This window comes from Anthonomus grandis, chromosome 9, assembly GCF_022605725.1.
Source record: "Anthonomus grandis grandis chromosome 9, icAntGran1.3, whole genome shotgun sequence".
Lineage (NCBI taxonomy): Eukaryota > Metazoa > Arthropoda > Insecta > Coleoptera > Curculionidae > Anthonomus > Anthonomus grandis.
This window is the reverse complement of record NC_065554.1, coordinates 9,217,977-9,245,600: the sequence shown is the minus strand read 5'-3', so window position 1 is coordinate 9,245,600 and position 27,624 is coordinate 9,217,977. Positions and strand designations below refer to the sequence as shown.

Genomic DNA, 27,624 nt, shown 5'->3' with positions numbered 1-27,624 from the left:
TGCGATTAACTGTTTTTAAGAGAATTAATTATTTTTTTATTTAATATAAATTATAAAATCTGTGTTACTTAAAATTCTTTTTAACAATTGTTTAAAATGTAGTTCATTTACAGAAAAGTTTTTTTTTTTCAAATTTCAATTGAAACAAAAACATTTTGCTTAAAATTTTCCAAAGCAAATTTCATTACAAATTATTATACACGTTTTTAAAAAAAAAACTAATTTCGATACAAATTATTAATTAACCAATTTCTCATCTAAAATTGCTCCAGTTTTATTATCTATTACGATTTCGCGCTTTTTATAATAATTGGCAACTTTTACGTATTTCCTGAAATTATAGACCATTAATATTGGGTAATGAGTAATAGCATTTAATTTCCTAAAAGCGTCATACTAAACTCGTAAAAAATGTTAATTTTTAAATAAATTAATTTTCCTTCTTAGCAAAATGTTATTAAATCAAGGTCGCAAAAAAATCTCAAATCCTGATTCGTTTAAAACCATCCCTTTTCAAACTTCGCACACGTGCATTCCCGTAACACAATTAGTTATAAAAAGTACCCAAAATAATGGGGTTTAAAATTACTAAATCTCATGAAAGAAAAGCCCCGCTCTCTTTGAAAAGCGTTTCTTATTTATCTTTCAACCCTTTTTTAAAATCGGAATATATAAAGCTTCCAGCTTGAGCCCTCCAAGCGGACCAGCATAACCAATTACCCCGATACGGAATTATTTGTTGTGCAACTAACCTGGACCGCTGCAAAAATGCCAGTCGAGCAGTTACGTTTTCAGTTTTGTTCTTTTATCAATGACAAAAGGGGGGTTTGGGCCACTGGATTTAAAAAACTACTTTATTTAGTATAACCTCGGGCCTTACATGCTTATTTGGGCTATTTCACTAGCTATAGTTATAAGTAAAATTTAACATTAATCCGTTAATTCTAACGTAAATTCAAAAACTCTTTTATCGCGAAGATGCTGGGAGCACTAATAAAAAAAACTGGTATTTCGAGCCTACAAGGCGTTACGCTATTTTAATTTTATGCGATTTTGATTGACAATTATTGAAATTTTATGGTCGTTGTTATAAAACTTTACACATAATTTAGATGTTTGATTAGTGTGTTTCCTCAAAGTGGATTTTTTTTGGTCTGGGGCACTTTTTCTCTTTAATTTCATATGAAACTATTAAGTTTCTTTACATATGTACGTAATTTTGGGATATTTTTAGTTCCTGCTTTGCTTTTATTAGTTCAACCAATTAGTATATAACGGTTTGAAATGTTGTACTATGAAACTGGAAGAAAAAAATAAGAAGGATATTACTAGCAACGAAACTAAAACTGATATATACAGGGTGTTCCTTAAAGACCTCCTTAAATATTTAAGGGGGTAATTCCTGGACCCATTTTAAGAAAAAATGTCCTTATGAACATATATCCTAAAAGTCTTAACTTTTGAGATACAGGGTGTTCAAGTTTTAAAAAAAAAATCAGTTTTTTAATAATAACATAAACAATATTGTAAACATTTTTATGAAATTTGGTACATGTATCCTATGCATCAAGATGCATTTTTTGATGTGCAAAAAAATATTTTCTCTGCCAGTGGCGTCGCTACAGGTCTTTTATTGAATATTTTTAGTGAAAAAAATACTACGCCACTGTTTTTTCTTAAAATAAAAATTATTTTTAAAACCATCAATCACTTTTTAGTAAATTTAATATCTTGATTTTTTATCGTCCGACGCATGGCTTTCGCTTAAAAAAATAAAAACAAATTTACAAAATCTGACGCGGTGTGAAAATGTTTCTTCGTCGATTGCAAGCAAATTAAGGGATCAGATTTATTACAAGAAGTATGAAAAGTTAAAAAATTTAAATAACTTAAGAAATGCTCATGTTTTTAAGGCGTTTAAAAAGTCATTAGGAGTAAAAAAGTGCCGTAACGCGTCTTTATTTAACGCTACTAAAGTCGCGGCGTCTCCTATCCTCCTTAGACCCCAGGTATCATATATGATACCTGAGGATTTAATTTTTTTTTTTGGAGCGCTGAAGCAATTAGCCGCCAGTTCCCGATGGTATCATAAATGATACATAGCCAAATATGCGCACATATTTTTATTTCGCCGACGCACTCTGTAGTGGTGAGATTAGGTTAGTGTATTGTTTACATTTGCAAGTGCACATTGCATCATTATGCCTTTTGACCAAAATAAGAGTAAGTAATATTGTTCTTGCTTTTTTATTGTTATATATTAACGGCAGGTAGCACATAGAACATGTGTAATAAAAAAATTCTCTGTTAGTAATCTAATCGTGCCGCAAATGGTAGACTTAGTAAAGGTATCACCAGTGATATCTTGGGTCTCTAAGACTACAAAAATAAATGAATTGCTAGGAATTTGTGTGTTAAATATAAAATCATATTTTGGGTTTTTTTAATTATTTGCCTTGTTGAACATCATTATTTCGTCACTCGTCTATGAAATAATTTTTAGGGGCCTTAACCAGCTTCGAGCTAGAAGAATTAGTTCTTAATCTGGACCTAGACCAATCAGTTATCGGCGATTTATCGTCGGAGAGTGGGGATGAAGTAGATGTGGACTTGGATTTGGTTAATATTAACTTTGATCATCAGGATGGATTATTAAGTATAGAGGATATGGAGATGGCAGAAAATATGAGTGATTCTTCGGATGACGAGCCTCTTGCCCATTATTTACCAGGCTATGAAAAAACTTGGTCCCGTGTCCGGGAATTTGAACCATTCCAGTTTAATTTTAAAAACGAGAACATTTCCACTCAATTAAATCAACCAAGTATGTACCTAAGAAAATACATTTCTGATACTTTTTTTGAACAAATGGCACTTTTCACAAATATGCGTGAGGTTATTGAGACAGGCCGTTCCCTTGAAACTTTTGAATATGAATTGCGAAAATTCTTTGGAGCTTCCATGTTGATTGGAATTTAGGTCTACCGAGAATAAGGATGTACTGACCGCGAAGTACAAGAGTACCAATTGTTTCAGACACAATTTCAAGAAATCGGGACTTTATATTGCGATCACGGGTAAAACTTGTAGAAGATCACAGGGTTACCAATGAAGAAAAAATAATAGATAGATTCTGGAAAGTAAGGCCTTTATTGGACATGGTGCAAAGAGGATGCCGTTTAAATGAACGAACGAAAACAGTGTCAATAGATGAACGAATGATTCCTTTTCATGGCCAAGTAAAAATGCGACAATTTGTTAGGGGTAAGCCAAATCCAGTGGGATTATTCCTCAAGCAGATTGCGAGCAAAGTGATTCTGATGAAGAGCAGGTAACGCCCCGAAAATAAAGAAAAATTCAGCATATTCCAGATAGAAGAGAGAGGAAGCAGGGAAACACTCATCTACCAGTGTTTACCAAACACGACCAGAAATCCAGATCAAAATGTCGATATCCGAAATGTGGTAAATTGAGATTTGCTAAGTGTGCCTCATGTGACGTATATCTTTGCTGCTCCGTTGAGCGAAACTGTTTTGCTCTTTTTCACCAATAAAGTTTTTTTTTGAAACTTTTTTTGTATTTATTTAAACCCAAGGTAGCAAATATGATACCTTACTTTTTACAGTAAAAAATAAAAAAAAAATATTTTTTTTTGATATTTTGTTGTTTTTTGGGCCCAACACTTAACAGAAAAGTACGTGTTTTGAAAAGATATGTTTTCATTTCACCTTGGGTCTGAGGAGGCTATGCATCTTTCTTATTGCTCATTGCTATGGGCAACGAGCTGGCTTTTTGCGGAAGTAAAATTGCATGCGTCAGACAAAAAAAAGCCAAAAGATCAAATTTGTTAAAAAGTGATTGAGGATTTTAAAAATAATTTTTGTTTTAAGCGAAAGTAGTGGCTTAGTATTTTTTTCACTAAAAATATTCAATAGAAGACCGATAGGGACCAAATTTCATAAAAATGTCTTCATTATTGTTTAAGTTAATATTAGAAAACTGATTTTTTTTTTTAAAACTTTAACACCCTGTATCTCAAAAGTTAAGACGTTTAGGATATAGGTTTATAGGAACTTTTTTTCTTAACATGGGTCCAGGAATCACCCCCTTTAATATTAGCACGTCTTTAAGGAACACCCTGTATATCTCAAAAATGAGCAGATTTCTGCCGAAAATAAGAAAAGTCTTGAAATTTAAGATCATTGTATTACTACTTACTATAAACAAAACCCTCCAATAGCGTTTACCGTGGATTGAAATGGACCCATGTACCTGGCTGCAGAATAATGAATATTATGATCCGGCCAATCCAGGCACTGATTCCGATTGAAAATATAAAGGATCTGCTTAATGTGGATTAATTATATAAAAATCCTTTAAAATCATTTCTTTAAAAAATTAGTAAATTATAATTTTAAGCAGTTTTACGCTTGACCCAAATAACATAAAAGTTAAACTCTTGTTTTATTAACTTGAATGTTTTTTCTAAAAATTTTTCTTAATTAAAAATTGCTGGTTCTTATCATATAGGTTGACTTAAAAATGTTTATTAAAAGTTAATAAAAAAGTAATAAGCCCCATTTAGGTCATTAAACGTCAAAATAATTAAACCGTCATAAAAATAAAACGACGGACCCACAATATCGAACTTCGATCGTTCACAAAAAAAAAATCGCTATAAATGATTTAATTTGTACCGGAGAGCAGAAAGTTATTTTTCGATCGGCTAAATTTCTGTGCCTAAGCCAAAAATTTAACATTTCGATTTGGAAAAATCGGGGAAACTTGGCAAATGGCTTGGCTATTATTTCTATTCTCTGCGTCTTTAATTAGAAAGAGCGCGGCTGCCTGGAAATTTAATTAGAAATATCAGGAAAAGGTTAGAAAACAGCCCGACTAGACAAAATAAAACCGACGCTTTCGTTAGTGCATTCATTTACTTTGAGATTTATGTATTACCTCGAGCTGACGTTTTCTTTATACTAACGTGTGCTAAATATTACCTGGTAATATGTAACGATCTTTGTTAATTAGTTTTTGGGCTTATCAGATTAAAATATGAAATTTTAACGGGCCAAGATGCAGGCAGCGAAGTGGCTTTAACTTTTTACAAAGAAAAGTTATAAAACAAGATATAATTTTCGAGACAAAGGTTGCCTTCGACAAAATTCCTCATGCTCTTTTAAAAGTTCTGAAACTTAGATTGCGAGCTAACCCGTGAAAGCACGTAGAGAGAATATTTCATATATTCTAGGAAACCAGATTTTTATTATTTTTTAAATGCATTTTCAGCGAAAGAATGATTGATAATTACATATAGGCGTGCTTATAGTTGTCTTCTTTAATTTTTTTATTACTTTTTTTTTTTGATAAATTAATACTCATACCTACATTTTATTTTGTACAATATAAAATCATTTTTTACTACTTTTTTTTTACGGAATACACTGCCACAAAAGGGTAAACCCCATCGATTTGATGCGGAAATTTTATTCCTTGTGTAAACAGAATCGTACACGATATACGTATATTCTGCAGATTAATAAATATACCTTGACCATTTACGGTTGATAAATATACTAACAGTTTAAAAACTGTATTTTTAAACCTAGATAATGAAAAGTTGTCTAGAACCAAAAAAAAAAACAGAAACTTTTTCAAAACTTAAAAAATTATGTGAGAAAAGTATAAATATAACAAATATAAATTTTTTTATCACCTATAATCTTCTTAAAAACCTTTTTTTCTCAGGCAATTATTTTCTGCAAAAAAAAATCTTTTTCATTAACCTTTAACCTTTTTCATACCCTTACCCCCCCACCCACACACATAATCTACCAGTGAAAAATTGTTTTTAAAAACCATCGTTTTCCAAATTAATACGCATGAACAACAGCTGGTTTGGTCGTGAATATCTAATTTAATAACACAGTTTGTTTATTTAAATTTGATATAATTATATATGTGTATATTAATGATATTTAATACAATGCAAATGTTTGGGGTAAGTGGGGTAGGGGGTAAGGGTTGTTTTGATGAAAAACAGTGCTTTTGCAAAAAATATATAGTCAATAAATTAATTTAATAACACTGTTTATTTAAATTTGATACAATTTAGTATATAAATATTAAGTGTAAAAACAGTGTCATTAGATTGTATAATACTACGATATGTAAATCGCGTGCCAATTTTTTAAATATTGAAATTGACTTCCTTTTATAACAGAACATGATATACGTATATTTTACAGTTTAATAAATTTACCTAGACCACATACGGTTGATAAATATACCAAAATCAAAAATTATTATATATTTAATGATAATAATATATGTGTTGCTTGGGATGTTACGAAGGAGTCTGTGGATACTTTTCTTGAAGTTCTGCAAGCTGTAATGTTTGAGAAAGACGTGCTTTGAGAGATGCTTTTGATTCCACAGACTTGCACTTCTCTATAAAAAGGAGTACTCATATAAGTGACGTTCTAGGCATCTGCAGATGCATTCCATATTCATGAGATGCATCTGCCTCTTGAGTAGATCGCTAGGTGGAATGATATTGGCTAGTTCAAAAGAGCATTTACCGTGATAAAACAGGAACAGGTTTGCTACCTTCCATCTATGCACTGAAATATTCTAGTTATTTGTGGATTTCCTTAATATATATGGCCCTTTTCTGGATGAAATCAAGCAGCTTCAAAGTGTGTTTGGATGCAGAGTTCCATATGTAAGAGCAACACGCAAGGGATAAATGAATCTGAGCCTTGTAAAGCGTTAAAAGTTGTTGCGGTGTACACAGTCTTTTTATTTTAAAGAGAGCCCCAAGTTTTTATGAAGGGCCTTAAGCCATTGACCGCTACATCATCCTGCCAGGACATATTGGTTGCAATCTCCACACCTAACAAGCAAACTGACGAAGACAGCGGCAAGGTCATTTCCTAAATAATAAGGCTTGGGCGACAGAGGTGCCTCCTCTGTAAATACACAACTCAATTAGATTACACTCACCTCACTCTAAAATTATGTTAAGGTCGGCATTATTGTTACCTGGTGTGATAGTGTTTACTTTGTCGACATTAATAGGTGTCGTCTGAAGTCAACTGGTCGGGTGACTTAAAGAAAGACACCAACGTATCAGCAAAGCTGCAAACTAAATTAGAAGTCTTGTCGAGAAGATCGTTGGTATATACTAGAAAGAGGTTAGGGGACAAGATGCGACCCTGAGGCACACCAGCGTAAATTTAAAAGCTCTGCGATGTTTGTCCATCAACGACTACCTAGGCGGTTTTTGTACAGATGCTATCGAATCCCTTTAAAATATCCAAAGTTATTGCACAGGATTCACCATATATCTCGATAGCCTCGGTCCAACCCTCCAACAGATCGCCAGTAGACCTGTATTTTTGAAAACCATACTGACGGTCGCTAATGATGTTGGGGGACTTCAGGTATTTCAAAATTAGCTTATTGACAATTTTCTCCATTACCTTGGAGATAGCTGGCACTAAATCAATCGGACCATGGTAAGTTATGGGCACCGTCTTTTTTCCTTTTTTGGGTATTAGTTAAATCCGCGCAAGTTTCCAGTCTCCAGGGAAGAGATATCATCTGCATGAAAGAGAAAACAGTTTGCACATCGGTGGTGGTTATTTTATTAGGGCCGGTGGCCTTGTCAGTGTTTAAGAAGAGAGAACTTTTTCAACATCTCTGTGACGGAAGACTAACTCTGGCATCGAAGAAGCATTTCCTGACAAGGTCGGTGATGTCTTGCCTTGTGGGTTTACGGTAGAGTTTGAAGCTGAACATCTGATTCAGCAAGTCTGCGTTTTGCATTGCAGTTATTATAATGGAACCATCTTCTCCAGTCAACATTGGAATTTTCGAACTACAGAAATCTTGACTAACTGCTTTTGCTACAGACCAGAACAATCTTGATCGATTACAGCAATTGAGAAGTTTGTTCTTCACATTGTAGTATATATAGAGTGTAATATAATAACATATGTCCGGAGACGCTTTGTTTTCGAGATACAAAGTGTTTCACTTTGTTTTTTAAAACAATTAAAAATTGAGCTTCTTTGTCCCTTAAATTTTTTACTTATAGAAAATAATTAAAAACCACTTCTCAGCACGTCTCTGGCCTCCATAAAAAAATTAAATGCTTTAAGTTGTTCTTATTTGGAATAATATTATGTACATGTACAAAAATAGCTCTAAGAAAATTCCGATTTTTTTCCATTAACATTTGCCAGGTACCATTAGTTAAAAGTGTTTTAGTGTGCAGATAATAATAAATAACGTCGAATTAGCTCAAATGCATTTTATTTATGAGCTTGCAAATGGAAATGCTGCAGAAGCCCGTCGACTTTACCACGAATGATTTTCATAAGACTCCATGATCGACTGTACAAAATTGGATCTTTAACTGCTAATGCTGAGCGCGTTGGTAGACCGAGAATAATAATGACTCAACAATTAGAGGAAGCAATTTTACAAGCGGTGAAAGACGATCCGAAAACTGGTATGCGAAGATTATCTTTACAGTTTTACATTAGCCACCAAAGTGTTTGGAGGGTTTTGCACTGCAATTTACTTTATCCTTACTACATTTGACGGGTGTAATCACTGTTGCTAGGAGATTTTTTCCGCGCGATTAGAGTTTTGCCTGTGGTTTCTTCAAAAAAAAATGCGTGGAATCTAAATTTTACGTCTAAAATTCTATTCACAGATGAGGCAAGTTTTTTACAGGAACCAATCAGAAACTTCTACAATAATCATTTTTGGGCCTACGAAAATTCCCATACCATTGGAGAAACTGGATTCCAACAGCAGTTTTCGGTGAATGTTTGGTTGGGAATTCTTAGTGATCATCTTATCGGACTGCATTTTCACCCTCCTCGGCTGAAAATGTGACACTTACAGACAATTTCTAGAATAAACATTATTAGGTCTGTTAGAAGAAGTACCACTAGCAACAGGTAATACAATGTGGTTTATACACGACGCTCATTTCAGTTTTGTCGCTAAAACTATCTTAATAACACCTTTCCTCAGTAGCGGATTGGTCAGAGGGAGCCTCAGCTACGACCAGCACGATCCCCAGACCTGAATCCTCTGGACTATATCTTTTGGGATTAACTGAAATCGCTTGCTAATGCGATAATCGATGAGAAGAAGATTGCAGGCTTGTACTGATAGTCCTGGTTCTCATTTCGAGCGTTTGACTTTTTGAACAAAACATTGATGATATTTAAAACTCAAGTAAGTTTTTATTATTTTTCACAAAAATCAAGCGACATACTAATAAGCCAAAGGATACCTTGTAAAGTTATTAACAAACTGTAAAAATTTTGACAAATTCGGTGAACGTGTTTATGAACTTTTTTAATTAAAAAATTAAAATCATCACTTATGTTACATCCTGTATTGTAGTAGTTACTTTATTAATAAATATCTCTTACTTAATATTATGTTTTGTACTGCTTCAAAAAGATATTAATGTTAATCTACTTGGAGGTTCCTTAGAACCTACTTGTTCATTACTTTATGAATAATTGAGATGTATGAACGAAAGAAGATTCCCACATTCAGAGTCGCACGAATTTTTTTTAACTAATACAAATAAGATAGAAATCCATGAAGACGCTTTTTAAGCCTCTAGATAAATGTTTTTATTTTTGTGGAAATATACGAAAAACTGAAATTCAACACATTCTAAACAAATCTTTATTGCGAATGAAAAGGAATTAATGATCAATTTTGATTATGTAATTGTCTTAGTTGGATTATTCCTATTAAAATACGCATACACATTTTCTATATATCATTGTTACTTAAAGAAAAAACACGATGTTACGCGTATTTTAGAAAATTACCTCACTTTTGCCAAAAATATATAAAACTTTGCCATAAATTTGGTATTTTTTGCAATATATCGCATTTTTTACGGTTACCATAAACTATAGGAGTTTTCAATAACTTTTAATTTAGCGTGTTCTGTGTTTTATTATCATTATTTTATATATTATTATCAAATTATTTATATAAGCAAAAATCTCTTTTTACGAAAATTAAAATATCTTTCGAATCCATGGATATCTTATACATAAAATATCTTTACCCTTTGACAAATTTGTTTATTAAATTTCTTCTATATCAATCAATAAAATTTTTTTAACGCATTTTTTAAATAGCAAACTGCAAACTTGATATTTATAAAAGACTAAAAAATTCTATTTTTGTAATAAATTTGTAACATTTCTATCTATTTTTGGATTTAAATATATTTTGCCATATCATTATTATTAAACAACATTATCTAACTTTTAGTCAATTTAAATAAATATTTTTGTAATAAGCAGTATAAAAATATACTCGATAAATTTAAATAATAAATGTCACCAAATATTTCGCTTTTTTAACATAAATCTTGAATATCGCTGCTAATTAATCTCGTTGTTAATGACCCAAAATTAAAAACTATACACAACAAACGATAAATCTCGGACGTCACTCGGGGATATTTTTAAAATAAGTGCGATGTGCCAAATACCGTAAAACTCTGTTTTTATTAACAAAATCGCAGTTTCCCAATAAAAAAAAACCACAAAATTACAGTGTAATGAACTTTTATCGTGCATTAGCATTCTCCAAAATACAAGTGCACTACATATTAACCGAATTCCAAATATAAAACGTACAGGATGTCTGGTTTCTACAAAATTTATCTTTTTTATTTCCCCATATTAAAACAGGCATTCTGGTTCTTTCACAGAATACGTTCACTCTTATGGATTCATAAAATTAGCTTTAATATGCTATTGCTTGTGATACCCGGATTACTTTGAGAGAGTAAATTAAAATGCTTATAAAAACCATTCTTTGACGTTTTCGGTCTTTCCTATTACAGCGTTTCACTTAATAGATCTTTTACGTTATTTTAAATAATTATAGAAATACCGTCACTTTTTAATTTATAATTCCGCAAAAACAACAAAGCACACGTGTAATTAATAAATAATGTTTAAAATAGCATTGTCTGACATAGGAAAATCACTTGATTATAAAGCGATTTGCGGTTTTTATAATATTTATGCATTTTTTGTGCAGTTTTCGAGAAAACTAATTGAACTATGCCTGGAAAGATCTATTAATTGTTTAACATTTGAATTACATAAAATGGTTTTAGGGAATCTTACAATTAAATCTAATAATTATTATTTTGTAATAGTGTTATATAAAATTTAATGATATTAGAGTAATTTATTTTATTTATATTATATTAAAATATACTAAGTATATATATTTTTTTTCTGGCATATTTTAAAAGTGAAATATAATTATCAGACAAATATAAACTTTCGTAAAAATATGTGTGTGTGATAATATATGACGGTTCTTGCATTTTTGTTAATTTTAACAATCGAAATTATTATTCTTAGAGAATGGAAAATTCGCTTGTTTAAGAAAATTAGCAGTTTCATTACAAGCATTATTTAATATGAAATATTCTTTGAACGAGTTGTAAAAATTCTAGAAGCAATGTTATTATTATTAAAGTATCAAAATATATTACATTCATTCCTACAGTTATAATTTAGCAATTGCAACTTAAAAAATATTTGAAATTATTTTAGCAGTCTAACCATGACAAAAGTCTCATCCATCAATTACCATGTGCTTTTCAGTGGGCATTTTTCAGTTTCATCTTATGTTGTACTATAAATGTGTCTTGTATGTTTGGTAATGTCCTGTTATGTTTAAATACATTAGTTGCTTTTACTCAGATTAAAGTCGTTTATACGCTCTTTCAAAAACCTTTAGTGATGATCCTAAATAAGGAACAACCTTAATTGACGTTTTCAATATAATATATTTATGGGGATGATAATAAGAGACTATGTCATTCTATTATCAGCTGATAACAGCATTTCATTATAGTCATTCAACGTTTTCTAAAAACTGAGGACTTATAAGGTTTCAGTAATTAAGAGTTAGTTAGTATAAATACATTTTTAGTAAATATTCGTAAATAAAATATGCAGAATCGAGTTACCGCTCTAAAAAAATATAAGATGATTTTGGAGGCATATACGAGTCGATATTTTGGAAACCTATAAGAGCTTCTCAATAGCAAATGAAGATTTTATAAATATGCTAAGCATGCTTTTGCCAGGGTGCCTTTCTCTAACAGCACTTCTATCCAAATCGTTACTGGTGACATAAATATTAACATCTGAGCAACTGACAAAAAATCAACAAACCATTATTTGACTATGATGCATAGTCATGATTATTTAAGTATGGTTAGTAAGGTTACTAGGCATTTGGGAAATGAAAAAAAAATCAAAAATCAAAAGCGTCAATCTTAGAACATACTGATCATTATTCTATTTTCCTTAATTTTCCGTCTTCTTGGGCAGAGACACACACCAAAGCAGAATAATTCTTTTGAAGTCATTAAACATGAAAATCTTAAAAAACTTAAAGCAAAAAACAGAAAAATGTGAGACCATGTACTGATTTCTTGAGATACTAATTTGTGCACTAGTATGTTTGTTGATCGGGTGAAAAGCATGATTTTGAGTTTCACAATAACTTAGTCACTTACATGCAAACGAAAGATAAAACTCTGGATTACTGTGAAAAACCGCAAGTTTCAATCATAAAGAGAGATAGACTTAAAATGGAACATGCAAGAAATAATGGTATTATTGTAATATTAAATAAAGACTATCATCGAATATGCTAAATAAACCAATGAAAAAATTATAAATCACTAGCACAAAATAATGCTAAATATCCCAAAACATTATCGAAAGTGATAAAAGAGGCAACATTTATGAAATAAAAAGTATTTTGAGTTGCGATAAGTTTGAATTACAAGATAGGAAGGAGATGGCTAAGATTTTTAACAACTATTTTATTAATGTAGCTAAGGAATTTTTCTGAACAAATAAAAGTCTAAAAATAGTGTAAAAGGAAGAAAAGACTGCATTTGCAAATATAATCAAAAAATATTAAAACAAATTAGTGCCTTCACTACTGCACATATACTTAAAAATGCCATAATAGTTCCCATACACAAACCGAGTCTGAAAGAAATTTACATATAATTATTGTCCAATTGCTCTAGCAAGCACCATGAGCCAAATTATTAATTACTGAAAAATGTTACCGGGACAGGTTTTTGAAATATCTAGAAAAATGTAATCTACTGCATAGAGATGTAAAGAGTTATATTACCGAGGTAATGTTACCGGTAAATTTGATAATATTAGGTAATATTACCGCAAGATACTCGCTTTATACTCGCCTTTATTTTAATATTACACCCACGTTTTGGGCCTCGCTGCTAAACTTTCTTCTGGTTGTTTTGCAGTCAGGGTTGCCAGGCATGAGTTGGGGGGTTGTTTGCTCGTTCAGTTTATTTCGCCTTAATAGACTCTCATATCCGTTATGGGTTGCCATTTTGGGGTTTGTGCTCCAAGGGACCCCTTAACATAATTTTTACTATTCAGAAAAAAGCATTAAGGTATCTGTGTGGTATTGGTCTGAGAGTCTCTTGTAAACCTCTTTTTGTAGCTGAAAAAATTTTAACAGTTTTCTCACTCTTTATATTGGAAACTGCAACACTCATACATAAGTCCGTAAGTCCACCATCCTGCACCAGTCATAATACTCGTCAAGTGGGCAACTTATCTCTTCCAATCCCCACCTTCTCACTTACGAGAAACTCTCTTATATTTATTAGTCGTAAAATATTTAATCATGTTCCTTTTTCGATTAGGGCTGTTACAGACCTTAAAAAGTTTAGAAGAGAACTAAAGAAATTAATCTTCCCAAAAGCTTACTACAGCACTGAAGAGTATTTTAACGACTCATTTTAATATTTAAAATTAATTATATATCTGTTGATTGTAGATTTATTTAATTTTTTTTATTATTCTTGTTTTATGTTGGTTCTCGCCTTTTCTTTTATTTTTTTTTGGTTTTTTCTTTGATTATATAAAATATGCTTCTATGTACAATCAAAATGGATTCTGTATTCTGTTTTTGTCCTGTATCCTGTGTAACCAAATAAATACTAGTATTATAAATTCTAGGATTAGGAAGCCTTTAGCACAAGTTTGTAAACTTAGCAAATAAAGTATATTTTGACTTTGACTTTTGACTATTTGGCCAGCTCTACCACCTGAAATCTGAGTTGTGACGATTCTGTGGTTCCCCGTGGACTGTGGACCATGGCAAGTGATATTTTGTAAATCGTCTTCCTGTTCTCATCATAATTAGTGCCATTATTGTTATACAGAGTGTTGTTTATAATTATTATAACTAGCAGTGCGATAGGTATCTGTTAAATAACTTTAATTGTTTTGGCTTGTTACGTGATATTTGAACAGGTGAGTAAGCATTTTCAAGTTGACTTCTTCCCGAAATACATGCTGTTTATTTTGAAGCTGCGTTAATATAGTTAAGCCGAAGAGTGATGTTTGGAGATACTGCAATATTAAAGATTACGACAACTATTCCGGTAGATATTGTTAAACATTTTCAAAAGAAATGCTACTAGACAATTCCAACATTTACTAAAAGGTGTTAAAATATAATAGACATTCTTTTCTTCTAAAGAAATGTTTCCGGTAGTAACAATAACACCACGCTAAGTTCAACCCATATATTAGAAGATAGTGATACTACTGATACTTGAACTACCTCTCAGCACGGGCAAGAAAAATTTATAGACTCAGAAATTGCTTCACTAGTCAGGCCTATACCTTCATCAGCTGGTTCTTCATTTTCAAGTATTTTTTAAGCATCACAGGGTACAACATATTTTGATACCATGTCCTCTCAAGAAAATAACAAGATTGATGAAATACTCACAAGGACTATTTATGTCTCCGGAGCTCCCTCAGATGTGATAGATAAAAAAGTATTGGGTGTATTCAAGACAATAAGATGTGCATATAAACTACCCTTTCGTTACCAGTTGTCAAATATACTCCTAGAATCTGAGTACAGTAGGGTAAAAACTGCAGTTTTTTCAAGAATTAGCGAAATACCTATCTTAAGCTTACCAGTGGATGAATGGTCAAATTACAGAAATTACTCTATATTTAATTTTGTTATCAACACACCTCTTCCTGTATCTTATAAATCAATATATACTAAAGATGATAAACATTAGGAACATTTTTGACCTCAGAAATTGAAAAAGTGTTGAAGGAATTGGTAGCTTTAAAATTTCTAGCTATTATCAGTGACAACAGAACTAACATAAAAAAGGCTCTGGAACAAATTACCAGCAAGTACAATAATTACATTACTAATTATGCTTGGATTTGCCACGGTCAAAGCCTTCTGGTTGAAGACTTTTTGAAATTACACAAAGAATGACCAAATTTTTTAGCTGTACATTTTTCCGATGTTTAACTTTATACTTCGTAAGAATTGAAATTGCTGAGTGGAGCCAATTCCAAACCATGTGGTTAAAATAATTTTGATAGTCGTTGATGGTATAGTTCAAGACATGCAAGCACTGGTCTAAGGTTTTATTTGTTGTGTACAAACAAAAATTATCAGCGTACTGAAGGTTAGCTAAAGGATGCCAAGGTTAGTCATTTTGTTGTTGAGAATGGATATATCGACATTGTAAATTATTATTTTTTGGTTACCTTTAGGTGAAATGGAGATATGTTTACATAAATATTGTTATTGTACTTTTATTTTTTCTGCTAAATAAATGAGTAAACTTTAAGTCAGTTTATCCATTGTATTTAAAATAATTCGCCGGCTAATTTATTTTAAGTAATAAACGCTTACTTAGATGTGGTTAGTTAATTTTTAAATATCTTATATTATATGAATTACACGGAAAACAATGAGTATATATTATTTTTTAAATAAATAGAATATTGTTGTTTTTGTATTTGTTAATTAATTATAGCGGCTATTTTCACAAGGAAAAAAAAGATTTAAGAAAAACTGTAAATAGAGAACTTTTTTTTTATCTCAAAGCAAAAAGAATAAAGGCCATTACATAAAGAAAATAGCAGCTTTTACTGACTTATTAAAAAACAAATATTTGCCAATTTGTGGACAATTATGCAAAAATGTATAAAATAATAAAACATAATTAAAAAAAAAAATTGAATTTAATTTAATCCTAGTCTATAACCCCTTTTAGAAAAAAAAGCTGATGGTATTATTGAACTATAAGTTCCTGTCGCCATCAACCAGATGTTTGAACTATGGCTCCACGAAAAAAAAAAAAGAGGGTCAAAAATTTTTTAATTCAATTTTCAGACAAACGCATTCGAATTACATAAGCCGACAACCCGGTGCGGTAATGGACAAAAAAGCCTTTGTGCAGCCTCCGCATAAGGGTCAAAGTCCCACGAAATCTTAACTCTTTTCTCTTTTCGAGTTTCAAAGGCTTTTATATTTGTACAAGTGTGTTTTCAGATTCTATATGGACATGGGTTCAGTCATTATAATTCGAAAATCCCGTGATTTCATTTAAAAGCACGTTGGCCGGGACTGGATGACGACGAGCTGTTTTGTGCTTGAGATTTTTTTTCTCATAAAATAAAAAAGTATTTAGTCTATTCATTAAAGGAAATATATGGGATGTGACTTTTTTCATTAAATTGGAATATATTGAGCTTGTCACCAATTTCATGACCGACCACATCTGCTGTCTTGGCGATTTATTGTAGTGTTTTAAAACAACATTTTATGTGTTGCCCCCGTATGCAAACTGGCTACAATGTATATTAACCGATCCTAGTAATAATAAAACCGGATATTCAAAAAATGTCCAGACTTTACGATTCTCGCGATTTTTGCGCCAGCATAAAAGGGTATAAAGTATAAATTTACCGGTTTAAAAAAAAATACTTGCTAGACCTCGTAAAGTTAAATTGTAAATCTTGACGTTTACGGTTCTGCACGTCGCGAACCTTTTTGTGTTATTTAAATTTTTGGAAAAAATCCGATTTATTAGGTATTTTATTGCTTATTGCCTACATTGTGTTTTATTAAGGAGTTTTAATGGAAACTGAAGGTCAATTCTACCTCTCACATAGTTGTAGTGAAAGCTACTTCTAAGTGTAATAAATTTGATCAAAAGATGTATAATCATGCTTAAACTAATTTTATGCTTAAATCTTGTGATCTAATAAAAATCATGTTCAAAAATGTTTTAATACTTCTATAGTTATTCAAATATTAAATTCTTAAAAAATATTAAATGCAGAATTTTTTAAAATAACCAGGGCTCCATGTCCATTTAAGTTATGCTTTTTTATAATTTAATGCATAATTACTAGCAGGAAAGGTAAAAAGAAAATATTGCATTCAAAAGAATTATTGTGATCTAAAAAGCCCTTTTAAGCATGATTATTCGTGTGTTATTAATTAAGTTAAGTTAATTACTATTGACCCTGATTAGTAACCAAAATTGTAAAATAAAAAAAATGGTAAAGTATATTTAGTATTTAATGATAAATGATGAAAAAAAATTAATGTAGTAGTAAAGTTCTGATCTTTAAAAGATAGTGTTTAAATTAGCTATAATGCCTAGAATTAATAAAAATATTTTTTTGGAAACATCTGCTTTAATCTACGGAACGTGTCCAATTTAAAGCAAGACGAAAGATTGACTTAATAAAGTAAACAAGTGATTTTTTAACAAACCAAATAAACTTTTATTAAGCCAGAAGAATGCGTTATTTTACTACCGTCACAAAAACCGACTAAATTGACTTAAATTGCCTCTGACATATTTGATTTAATTCGCCTAAAGTGACTCCCAATTTATTATTTAAATTTTTACCATCTCTTCGTGATGTCCCCAACTTTAAAAACACATCAATTTGCGTTTACTGTTGCTCGGTTAAAATTGCTTTTTATTGCTTTTATTATTAATTTTTTTAGGAGTGGATTATACCTTACACCAAATAGAATACGATTTTTATAAAAACCGTGACATCACTGTATTTTTACTTCAGAATCAATGAATCTCAAACAAAAGTCGTAGTTCTTGGTATAGTATTAAAATAAGCATCAACGGACTGGACTGTTGACAATGGAAGCACGGTTATAAAATTTAAAAGTGACAATAAAATCCACTTTGCAGAACCATTTTATTGGTTTTCTCTATACGAGAATCTGGCGATTTTATTACGAAAATTTAAAATTAATTATTATTTTACCACTATGCATACAGGGGCGTTTAAAAATTGACTTACCGCTTAAAGGAGATTCCATAGGTGGCGGAGACGTACTGTCAGTCTTACTTAAATGAGTAAATGCAAGGTTGCCAGAAAATATACCCTGAAATAATTTTTGTTATTAATAAAAAGAAAAAATGTTAATTTTCAGATAGAAACCAATAATTAATCTGAAGAACGCCTAATTACTTTTTAAATACCATTTTCTAGTACACGGTGTAAATTAAATAAAAATAGAGCGGTTTGTCGAGAAAGAAAAAAACATTGGTGAGAATTTTCTCGGTCAATGTTTTTGATCATTTTTAATTTATATTTTCAGGTTTAACTAATATAACTCAATTAATTTTGTATAGTGTATAGTATAATATAATAGCGAATTCTTTTTCTTAATATAAATTTTTTTGTTACAGTTAACTTAAATGCAGGTCTAAGATGGGAAGGCGATATCTCTATCTTGGAAGAGCTCTACTAAATAAAAAAAAATATATTAACAGCAATTGATAATAGCTTGAGAAGATAAAGCTAGACTTAGTAATTAGTTTAAAAAGCAATTAGTTTAAAATATAAAAAAAATTGGAATATTCATAAATTATTTTTATATTAATATAATACTTGAAAACTTTAGTAAAATCCGTGCTTTTAAGTATGCTATTTTGAGAGTGAAACAGACTTACTTCCTTCCATAAAATATAAAGAATTGCTAGACGAATCTTCAGGTAAGGGATTTGGTTCTAAGATTGAATTTAATTATATTGGATAAAGTTTTCAGTAAGGGCCAGAACCATACATCTTATATAATGCTTTCACTTTCGAACCACCCTAATAACTTCAATTAAAATATACAGGCGAACGTTTCATTTTATATTTGACAAAGTTCTGTTAATCACCTCCTCACCTTCACCTAACCTCACTTTGATATGTCAAATGGAAACCCCCATCGTATGCCACATCATTGCAATAAGCAGCATTAAAATGTCTATTCAATAGTACCAATAAAAATAAAATTCCTTGACGTATAAGTGGTAATAAAAGATATTTTATCAACTTCAACTTTGGTAGGTCAAATGGTTGTTTTGTAGTTCATCTCCATTATTTTAAATGGCAAACAAATTTCCATATTACATCGCAAAAAAAATTATGCAAGTTAAAGCGATTTAACAGCAAAAATGTTCGGTACTAAATAGTTCATTGAGGCCAAATAGTTCATCATCGAAATCATAGGACCATTTTTTTCGGAAGAAAATTTAACTGCACAAATTTATTCGTCAATCATCCAATCTTCGAAAAAGTAAGTGGATGAAAATGGTGTTGGGATACTAAACAAAAATAATTTGTATTTCCAATAAGATAGAGCTCCCCCGCACTACGCTTTGATAGTTTGAGAGTGGCTTAATAAACAGTTTTCAGGGATATGGGTTGGTAGGCATGGTGCAATTGAATGGCCTGCACGGTCGCCAGACTTAACACCACTAGATTTTTTCTTTAGGGGGTATTTCAAAAGCAAAGTTTATAAAACTCCACCTGAAAATGTCAATAATTTAAGGGATTAAATTATTTGCGAATGTAGAGATATTAGCGAACAAATACATTCCAAAATGTATGAGGAATTTCAAACCAGACTTTATTATTATTTCTTTAAATAAATTCTGTCAACTGATTAAATTGCAAATTTTTTACACACTTACTGTTTATAGGTCCATAAACATACATTGTATGCCCTTTAAAATAATGTATAACACTAGCCACTCAAAGTATGACGTCGATAAAATATTCATTATTACCAGACATTTGAGCTCACTATGCACTGGTACGTCCACCGATTTATAATTTTTTTGGTACTGTTCAATATATATTTTAATGCTGCAAATGTGTCACAAGATGGAAGTTTCAATATCAAAGTAAGGTTAGTTGGAGGTGAGGAGGCGATTGACAGAGCTGTGTCAAATATAAAATTAATGTTTTTTTTTTCTTTTTTAAAGAAGTTATTAAGGGTGGTTCGTTTTAAAATGAAAGCACTGTATTTTTAAATGTTAAAGTTTGAAGGCGTTAAAGCGTTTACACCATTTGACGATCCAGACTGGGTAGGTACACTTCCTTTAAAAATATCCTGGACATTTTGATTTTTGATAATCTAGCATAGTACTATCACAATTATGAATGAAATATAAGATTAAATTCTTTGTTGGTTTTTTTTTTAACCGGTTTTCCTAAGAATCTGTTTCTAAAGCACTAAGAATATCAATATTAATTTTTAATTTTATCAAAACATGATAATTTACACTCTTTACAGGTAGAAATAATGTTCCATCAAATTAAGAAAAACCGGCTATAAAGTGCAATTACAATCTGAAAAAAAATTACCTACGAAAACTCTTTAGCGCGTTAATCACCGCCAATTTTTCAGAAATAGAGGAAAAAGATAATGAATACGCAATTAGGCGTACTGTGAGAAAACATACTTCCAAAATTAGCCCAGTTTTTGTGGTGTCGTTATTCGATTTTAATCGTGGAAAAAAAACCTACACAATAAAATTGCTAGATTTGAAAAGTAGATAAATTTTCATCAAATTTAATGGCATTTTGAAAAATAATTAGTTTTCTGGGTGCATCTATAAAATAAACAGAACTTACCGTATTTCTACTATCATCCCGCTCCATCTCTCCTTTATTTCTCATCCCATCTTCAAAGTCCTCCGAACTGCCATTGACAAACCCTCCAAATTCCTTTTTCATATTCAAATTTAATGGGAAACTCTGACCAGTCTTCGATTCTTGATTGGTCATCCCAGAATGGCTTAGTGGCATAGGAAAACCCATTGCAGAGAAATGACTAGAAGAAGTTGCTTGATTAAAATGAGCGCTTCTGGTCGATTCTCCACCCTGTTTTGGAGATAAAGGGGTTGAAGGTGGGGTTGGCGGTTCACTAAGAGACGGTTTTGTAGCGGCAGTGAGGCTGAGATTTTCAAAAATTTTCCCTGAAAAAGTAATTCTATAAATCAATACTTAAAGGCAATAAACCGTTGTCGGTGTGTTAAAATAGGTGCGGTTGGGTTCGGTAAAAAAAATAATATGGTAGTTAAATGAGTCAAGCTAGACAATCATATAAACGAGCTACAAGAGATATTTCAGGTCTCATATGGCTACCTAAAACACATTCGTCAAAGTTGGTAAATTAAATGGAGTTTTCGCGTGCTATAGAGAAGTTGTTAACGTTTAAAAAGATTTTATATATAAGATGAAAAGCGTTTTGGCTTTCTTTAAAGCGCTTTACTATTTGTGAATATTTTACTTGTAGAAAGGTAAGCAGTATAGACTAGGCATAAATTAAGAAATTTATAAAGAAAGACATCGAATTATTCCTATACTCTACTAGTTCCTTGTAGAATTCTTAGAGCTTCTGTAACTTCTTATTCTTCTCTTTTTTTATTATTCTCATTTTACTGTACCATTACCAATTTTTCAGTTAATTTTTTTGATTTCAGACTAGTATCCAAATATTTATAGTAAATTAGAGAATAATATAATATTTTGATATAATGGTTTAAAACTTAAAAGAAATAACTAATTGTATTTAAAAAATTAATGAAGTTTAAAAAAGTCTACAAAATCAAAAATATAATTAAATAACAATATTTTAGGATCTAAAAAGTTGCTCTATTTACATTTTATTACATAATAAATTAATAAAACTTCATATTATCAGAAAATATTAAATAAACAAAAATAGGGGCTAGGAAACAATAAATATAAAAAATGAAAAACTTTAAAAAAATATTTTAATTTTTGGTATACCTGAGATTATCGAGCTTATGCGAGATGTCATTCTTAATTTTTTCAATAAAACGTTTAAAAATAAAGTAGGACTAAGTGATCTAGATAATTACTACCAAATTAGGATAGAAAAGAAAAAACTAGGAAAAAAAAAACAAAGCATAGTGATTAGGAATATAAAATGTAAATCCAACGGTTATTTTGTAGAATGTTCGCAAAATTTGAAAAATATAGAAAAGACATAATGTGAATCATTTTAAGAATTTCAAAGAAAAAAATTAGAATAAAATAAATTACAAAGGCATCAAAATGAAATTTTAGAGAACATAATACACAACCAACACACGATAATTAAATAAACGTTTATTTTTGGATTACACCAGATGTACTTTGGTTGAACTTCAACTATAAATATCGGATAAAACGTCAGCATGATGTATGTTAAGGAATTTAATATTATGTTTGTTTTATTCACGTTTAACAACAAGGTTTGTTACATGTTAATAATACACAATTATTATTTCATAAAAGTTAAGCACATAAGGATAGTATATTGTATACTATTAACAGACGTTTATAAAATGACGTTTAATGTTTAATGGAATTAGATTTTTTACAATAACTTTACTAACAATGTAGACATTTATATTTTAATTTGCAGATGTGTTTTATGCATCATTTTGCGATGTACAAAGCAAAAACTTAGTTTTTACCAATGGCCTACATAAGGGATTTATCGTAAATATTATTTAATAAAAAAAAGTACCCCACTGCATTTTTCTAAAATAAATTTTATTGTTTAAATCCTTGATTAGTTTTGAGCGAATTTATATTCTTGAGTTATTTTATTTGACATATTTATTGTTTCATTCACGTTCATGCATTTCCTACTTTTTTCTAATTTTCTTTGTGTATGATATTCCAATATTGCACTATAAGATATATACGTGTATGAAAAGTATTCTACACACAATAAATGTAATATTGGGGTTATTTTATCACATATTTGAGGTGTGGCATATTCTACGGATTAATAAATTATACCATTAGTTTTAATTTGAAAACTGCATTTAAACCTAAATAAAGTTGTCCAATGAAAAAAAATTGAAATTTTTCAAAACATTTGTAATAATGACTAAGAAAACTAAATTTTCTCTTATTTTCGATAAAAAATTGCAATTTTCATATGCGTATTTCACTTTATATAAATATGTTTTTTTCACGTTTTACTCGAAGACGTTGAGGTTATGTGAGAAAAGTATAGATACAAAAATTATAAAACCCTGATGCTAAATTTATCCGTGGCTACCAACAAAAATTATCTGTGAATGTTTGGGCAGGCATTGTAAGGGAGAACTTGATTGGTCCGTACATTTTGCCAAGACGTCTCATTCCAGGGAATTATTTGATTTTTCTTCGAGATGTACTGCCTGAACTTTTAGAAGATGTGCATTGGATGTTCGGCAAATAATATGGCTTCAACATGATGGTTATCCGGCACACTATGGTCGAGTTGTCAGGGAATATTTGAACCAAAGATATCCTAGACGTTGGATTGGGAGGGTAGGTCCAGTGGCTTGGCCAGCGCGCTCCCCCGATTTAAATCCCTGTGATTTTTATTTGTGGGGTCATTTGGACCAAGTTATTTATTCTACACCTGTGCCAGATGAACATGATATTTTGGCTCGCATTGCAGTAGCTGCAGGCGAAATTAAAGATAGGAGTGAAGTTATTCAGAAAATTCGCGACAATTTAACATTACGCTGCAGGCTCTGTATCCAACAAAATGGCGGCCACTTTGAGCACCTTTTAAATTAATTATTAATAATTATTATTTATTATTTAGTATTTTTTAACGTTATCCAATAATTTTTTTTCCTTAGTTTTTATTAAATTTATTTATTTTTAAATTCTGATAAGATGGTGTCTTTTGGGAAAAAGATGCAGGATACCCTTTTTTTCTGTTAAATGAACCAAGGATTCTTACAATTTTTGATTATCACTGGCGTACTATTTTTTTTTTAATTAAAAAATTACGCTAATGCCTATCTGATCTACGCCACTGGTTGAAACTAAAACATTTACTTTTTACATTTAAAGCATCTTTATTAGGTAGCTTTATTGAGAAAATTTGACACCGATATCTTAAACAGTCAAAAAACTAAAAATTAATTTCTTAATTTTTTTAAAAACCTTAACCCCCTGTTTGCTTCTGGGGCATTTCCGACCCATAGTGTCTTATATCAAAAGTTATATTTGAACGTCCTTTATCATCCCCCAAAAGCATAACCTTCTTATAAAAAATAACCCTGTATATTTAACGATAATAATATATGATGTGTTGCTTGCGTCTAGTGTTAGAAAAAGAAGATAAAATTAAAATAAATATTATATTAAAGATTTGTAGGAACTACTATTAAAAAACTGTTATCTTTAATAAATAATAAAATAGAACGTTTTTATATAAAAGAAAAAATGTTTAGCGTTAATTAGCCTAAAACTCCTTTAATATTTTCTTATCGTTATTCAGTATTCAAATATATAATTTATGATATTCGTGTTCCCCACTTTTTTACACGGAACCATAAATCTTTTATAAATTTGTCTTCTTCAGTTCGGCGACTGAAGAGAGGTTCAACACACTTTGAATTCTGATGAGATAAGTCTTAATATATTTAACGAATTTAAATATAAATTATGTATTGTACCATAAAATGTTTCCTAAATATTATTTAATCAGAAAAAAATTAAATTAAAAACACATGTTGTCGATTAAAAAATTTTGCAACAACGTGTATAATATGTAATTTCTTTTTTATGTGCGTTCAAATAGTTTGATGTCATACTATCCTACTTTGAAAAATTAAACAGCTTTGCAATATTCCAGGTAATTTATTTTTAATTTAAGTGTTTCGATAAAAAATTGATTATTCATTAATAATTTTGAACTACAAATATTTTTTTTTATTTCGACATTGTAATTGGGTTTGATACGTATATGGGATGTGGTAACCATGCATAACATACAAATTTAATATTTGAGATTTCTCAAGGAAAATTATTATTATATTAAAAATATATTAAATTGTGATTATAAAAAATTGTTAAGACACTGAATTACCGGGTTATACAAGTAAAACGATGATGTCATGGTAATTTTTCATAAGATAAATTATCCATATTTAATGCAATTCATTTTTTTATTTGTTCGCGTGATAGTTTTAACTACTATCAGTTACGGTAATAGTTTCTAGCTTTTGTCTATTTAATTTTAAAAAAATATGGGGTTTTTGCTGTAAATAATAATTACTTAAGAATTTGCATTGTCATTAAAAATGACATAAAATACGTTCCTGTAAGCTAAATTACCTTTTTCTCAATTAATTCTTACCATTTGAGAAATCTTAAAGATCCTTAACACTGAAAACCCTGTTTCCTGTATAATTACCATTTATAATACCTTAAAAAATAGAACAACTTGATGAACGCAAGTCGGAATACAACAGTCCTAATTGAAAAATAATTGTTTTACAGCTTTTTTACACCTAATATGGAAAGATCTGATAAATGATTTAAGCAATTTTTTTCATAAATAGCAGGCTCTTAATATAGAGAGTAAACAAAAGTACGTCAAAAGGCACTCAAAGAATCCAAACCATTTTTATTTTAGGCAATTTGATGAAATTGTTTATTTGCTCAGTTAATTAAAAGTCAGAATTTAAATAAACTGAGAAACTGAATGGACGAATTAACGTGGGCTTTGCGATTGAAAAACAAACAAAAAAAGAGACTTGATAGACGCCTACTTCAGTTCTGTTTAGATTATTAATAAAATTAGGGTTACTATAGAAATTATAATTCTGGCATCTAAACTTTAAAAAACCGAAATAATGTAATTACCAAGAAACATGTTCAATAATAAATAATCTTAGTTCAAAAGATACTAATCAAAAAGATTATGTCTTTAATTTTTTCCCAGCAAGATCTTTAAAAAAAACCAAACCAGGTGTATGATGACTAGAGTTTTTTATACAATACCTGCTAGACAACTATAGGTAAAAAAAAACGTAATTTGAAATGTGAAGCAATTTGAGCACTGAATAAATAACAGCAAATTTAAATATATTAAAAAAGTTTTTTTGAAAGATTATAATTATTACAACATATCAGATAATCATATCTGAAAATTAGTTTTGATGGTAATTAGTATTTTACCGTATCCTATAAGTATCTAATTTTAATAGTATCTATTATTATGTAAATTTTTTGGCATTGTGTTTCCAAACTTGTTTGACCTTAACGTTTTAAAAAAAATAATACTGCTTTATTTCTAGCCTTGAGTTTTCCCTAGTATTTAGCAGAAAGTTCGCACAGTTCTTAAATCCCCCATCCTATTCAACCGAATTTTAATCCTTACTATCAAATATCAACCCTTGAACGTACAAAAAACGGACCCTCATATTTTCAAAATCCTTTTATCGATATAAAAAATCCTAAGTCAACATTAAAATACATCAACCAATTATTTTATTCTCTTTTTTCTCATTTTTATCTTTTTTTACCTGAAGAACAAAACGTGAGATTTACCGTGAAAAAAATTAAGCGCAAACAAACAATAGGAAGAGGGCAAAAATCTTGGCGAGCGCCCCTAGTTTAAAGGGGAAACTTATTGAAAAATTGCCCAATTTACCATAGATTCCGGGTTTAACCCTAAATTTTCTCATGGACCAGACATCAGCAGATATTTCTTAATACCGGTATCATCTTACAAAAGGAGGGTAAAAAAATCCGTCGACACCTTGCACCCTCGGTTTTGGGGTTATTTACCCTTAAAAATATCCGTAAAAATGGAATTTCACACACTAAAGCAGGTAAAAACTACAGTAGCCCAAGTCAATTTAACACCCTAAATGGAAGTTTTTGAAAGTTATGAGTTGGATGGGATGTTGCCTTTAAAGGAATGATTTACAGAACTTACAAGAGAATTTGAGGTGATACGACTTAATGTGTGGTAAATGATAGGGACCTTTTTTGACGAGGGGTAAAAAAAGTATAATTTATAGTTTGATGTTTTCTTTAAAAAAATATATAGGGTTCGGTAGACTACAATAAAATAAATAAGTTAATGAAAATATGATAAGTTTTAAAGTTGATGATGATATAATTTTTATTATTGTGAGAGTTTCTTATATAAAAAATCAATATAAATGTTCTAGCAATCTAAAAAGATAATAAGAAATTATGTTGAGCATAAGATAAATAAAAGAAACTCATAGACTTATATTTTAGAGTTATATAATAATAACAAGTTATATAATATAAACCAATATAATATTTATTTGAATATATTACAAGATGCTTTTAACCAATTTTTTCTACATTTGCCACTTAATAATAAAAAATAAAAAAATTAAATAAAATCTATTTCAAGGTTGCGCTTTTAATTAGGGCATCAATAATAGAAATTCGATTGTGGTAAAATAAAAAATAATTGTTATCTATTTAGGGAAAATTTACAAATTTAATAAAATTAATTCCTTTTTCTAGAAGTGGGATATGTCCAAGATATCATTCAGCCCAATTGACTAATAAATGGCGCTTCTGCTAGTTTTTGCAT

At 30.2% G+C, this 27,624-nt stretch overlaps 2 protein-coding genes across 3 annotated transcripts in view; one reads left to right on the top strand and one right to left on the bottom strand.

The window, feature by feature from the left end:
- The window catches only part of LOC126740792 (zinc finger protein castor homolog 1-like), an 86,316-nt gene that overhangs the window by 16,891 nt on the left and 41,801 nt on the right, over positions 1-27,624 (bottom strand). For both annotated transcript variants that reach the window (XM_050446967.1, XM_050446966.1), the window contains exons 4-5: positions 20,868-21,211; positions 18,255-18,339 (exon numbers count right to left, since the gene is read on the bottom strand). In XM_050446967.1, coding sequence (XP_050302924.1) covers positions 18,255-18,339; positions 20,868-21,211 — 429 coding nt within the window. The remainder of the gene's footprint in view (positions 1-18,254; positions 18,340-20,867; positions 21,212-27,624) is intronic.
- Positions 1,836-3,462, top strand: LOC126740795 (uncharacterized). Its single transcript, XM_050446971.1, has 2 exons — positions 1,836-2,223; positions 2,504-3,462. Exons 1-2 carry the CDS (start codon positions 2,202-2,204, stop codon positions 2,977-2,979), a joined length of 498 nt encoding a protein of 165 aa, XP_050302928.1. The 5' UTR covers positions 1,836-2,201; the 3' UTR covers positions 2,980-3,462.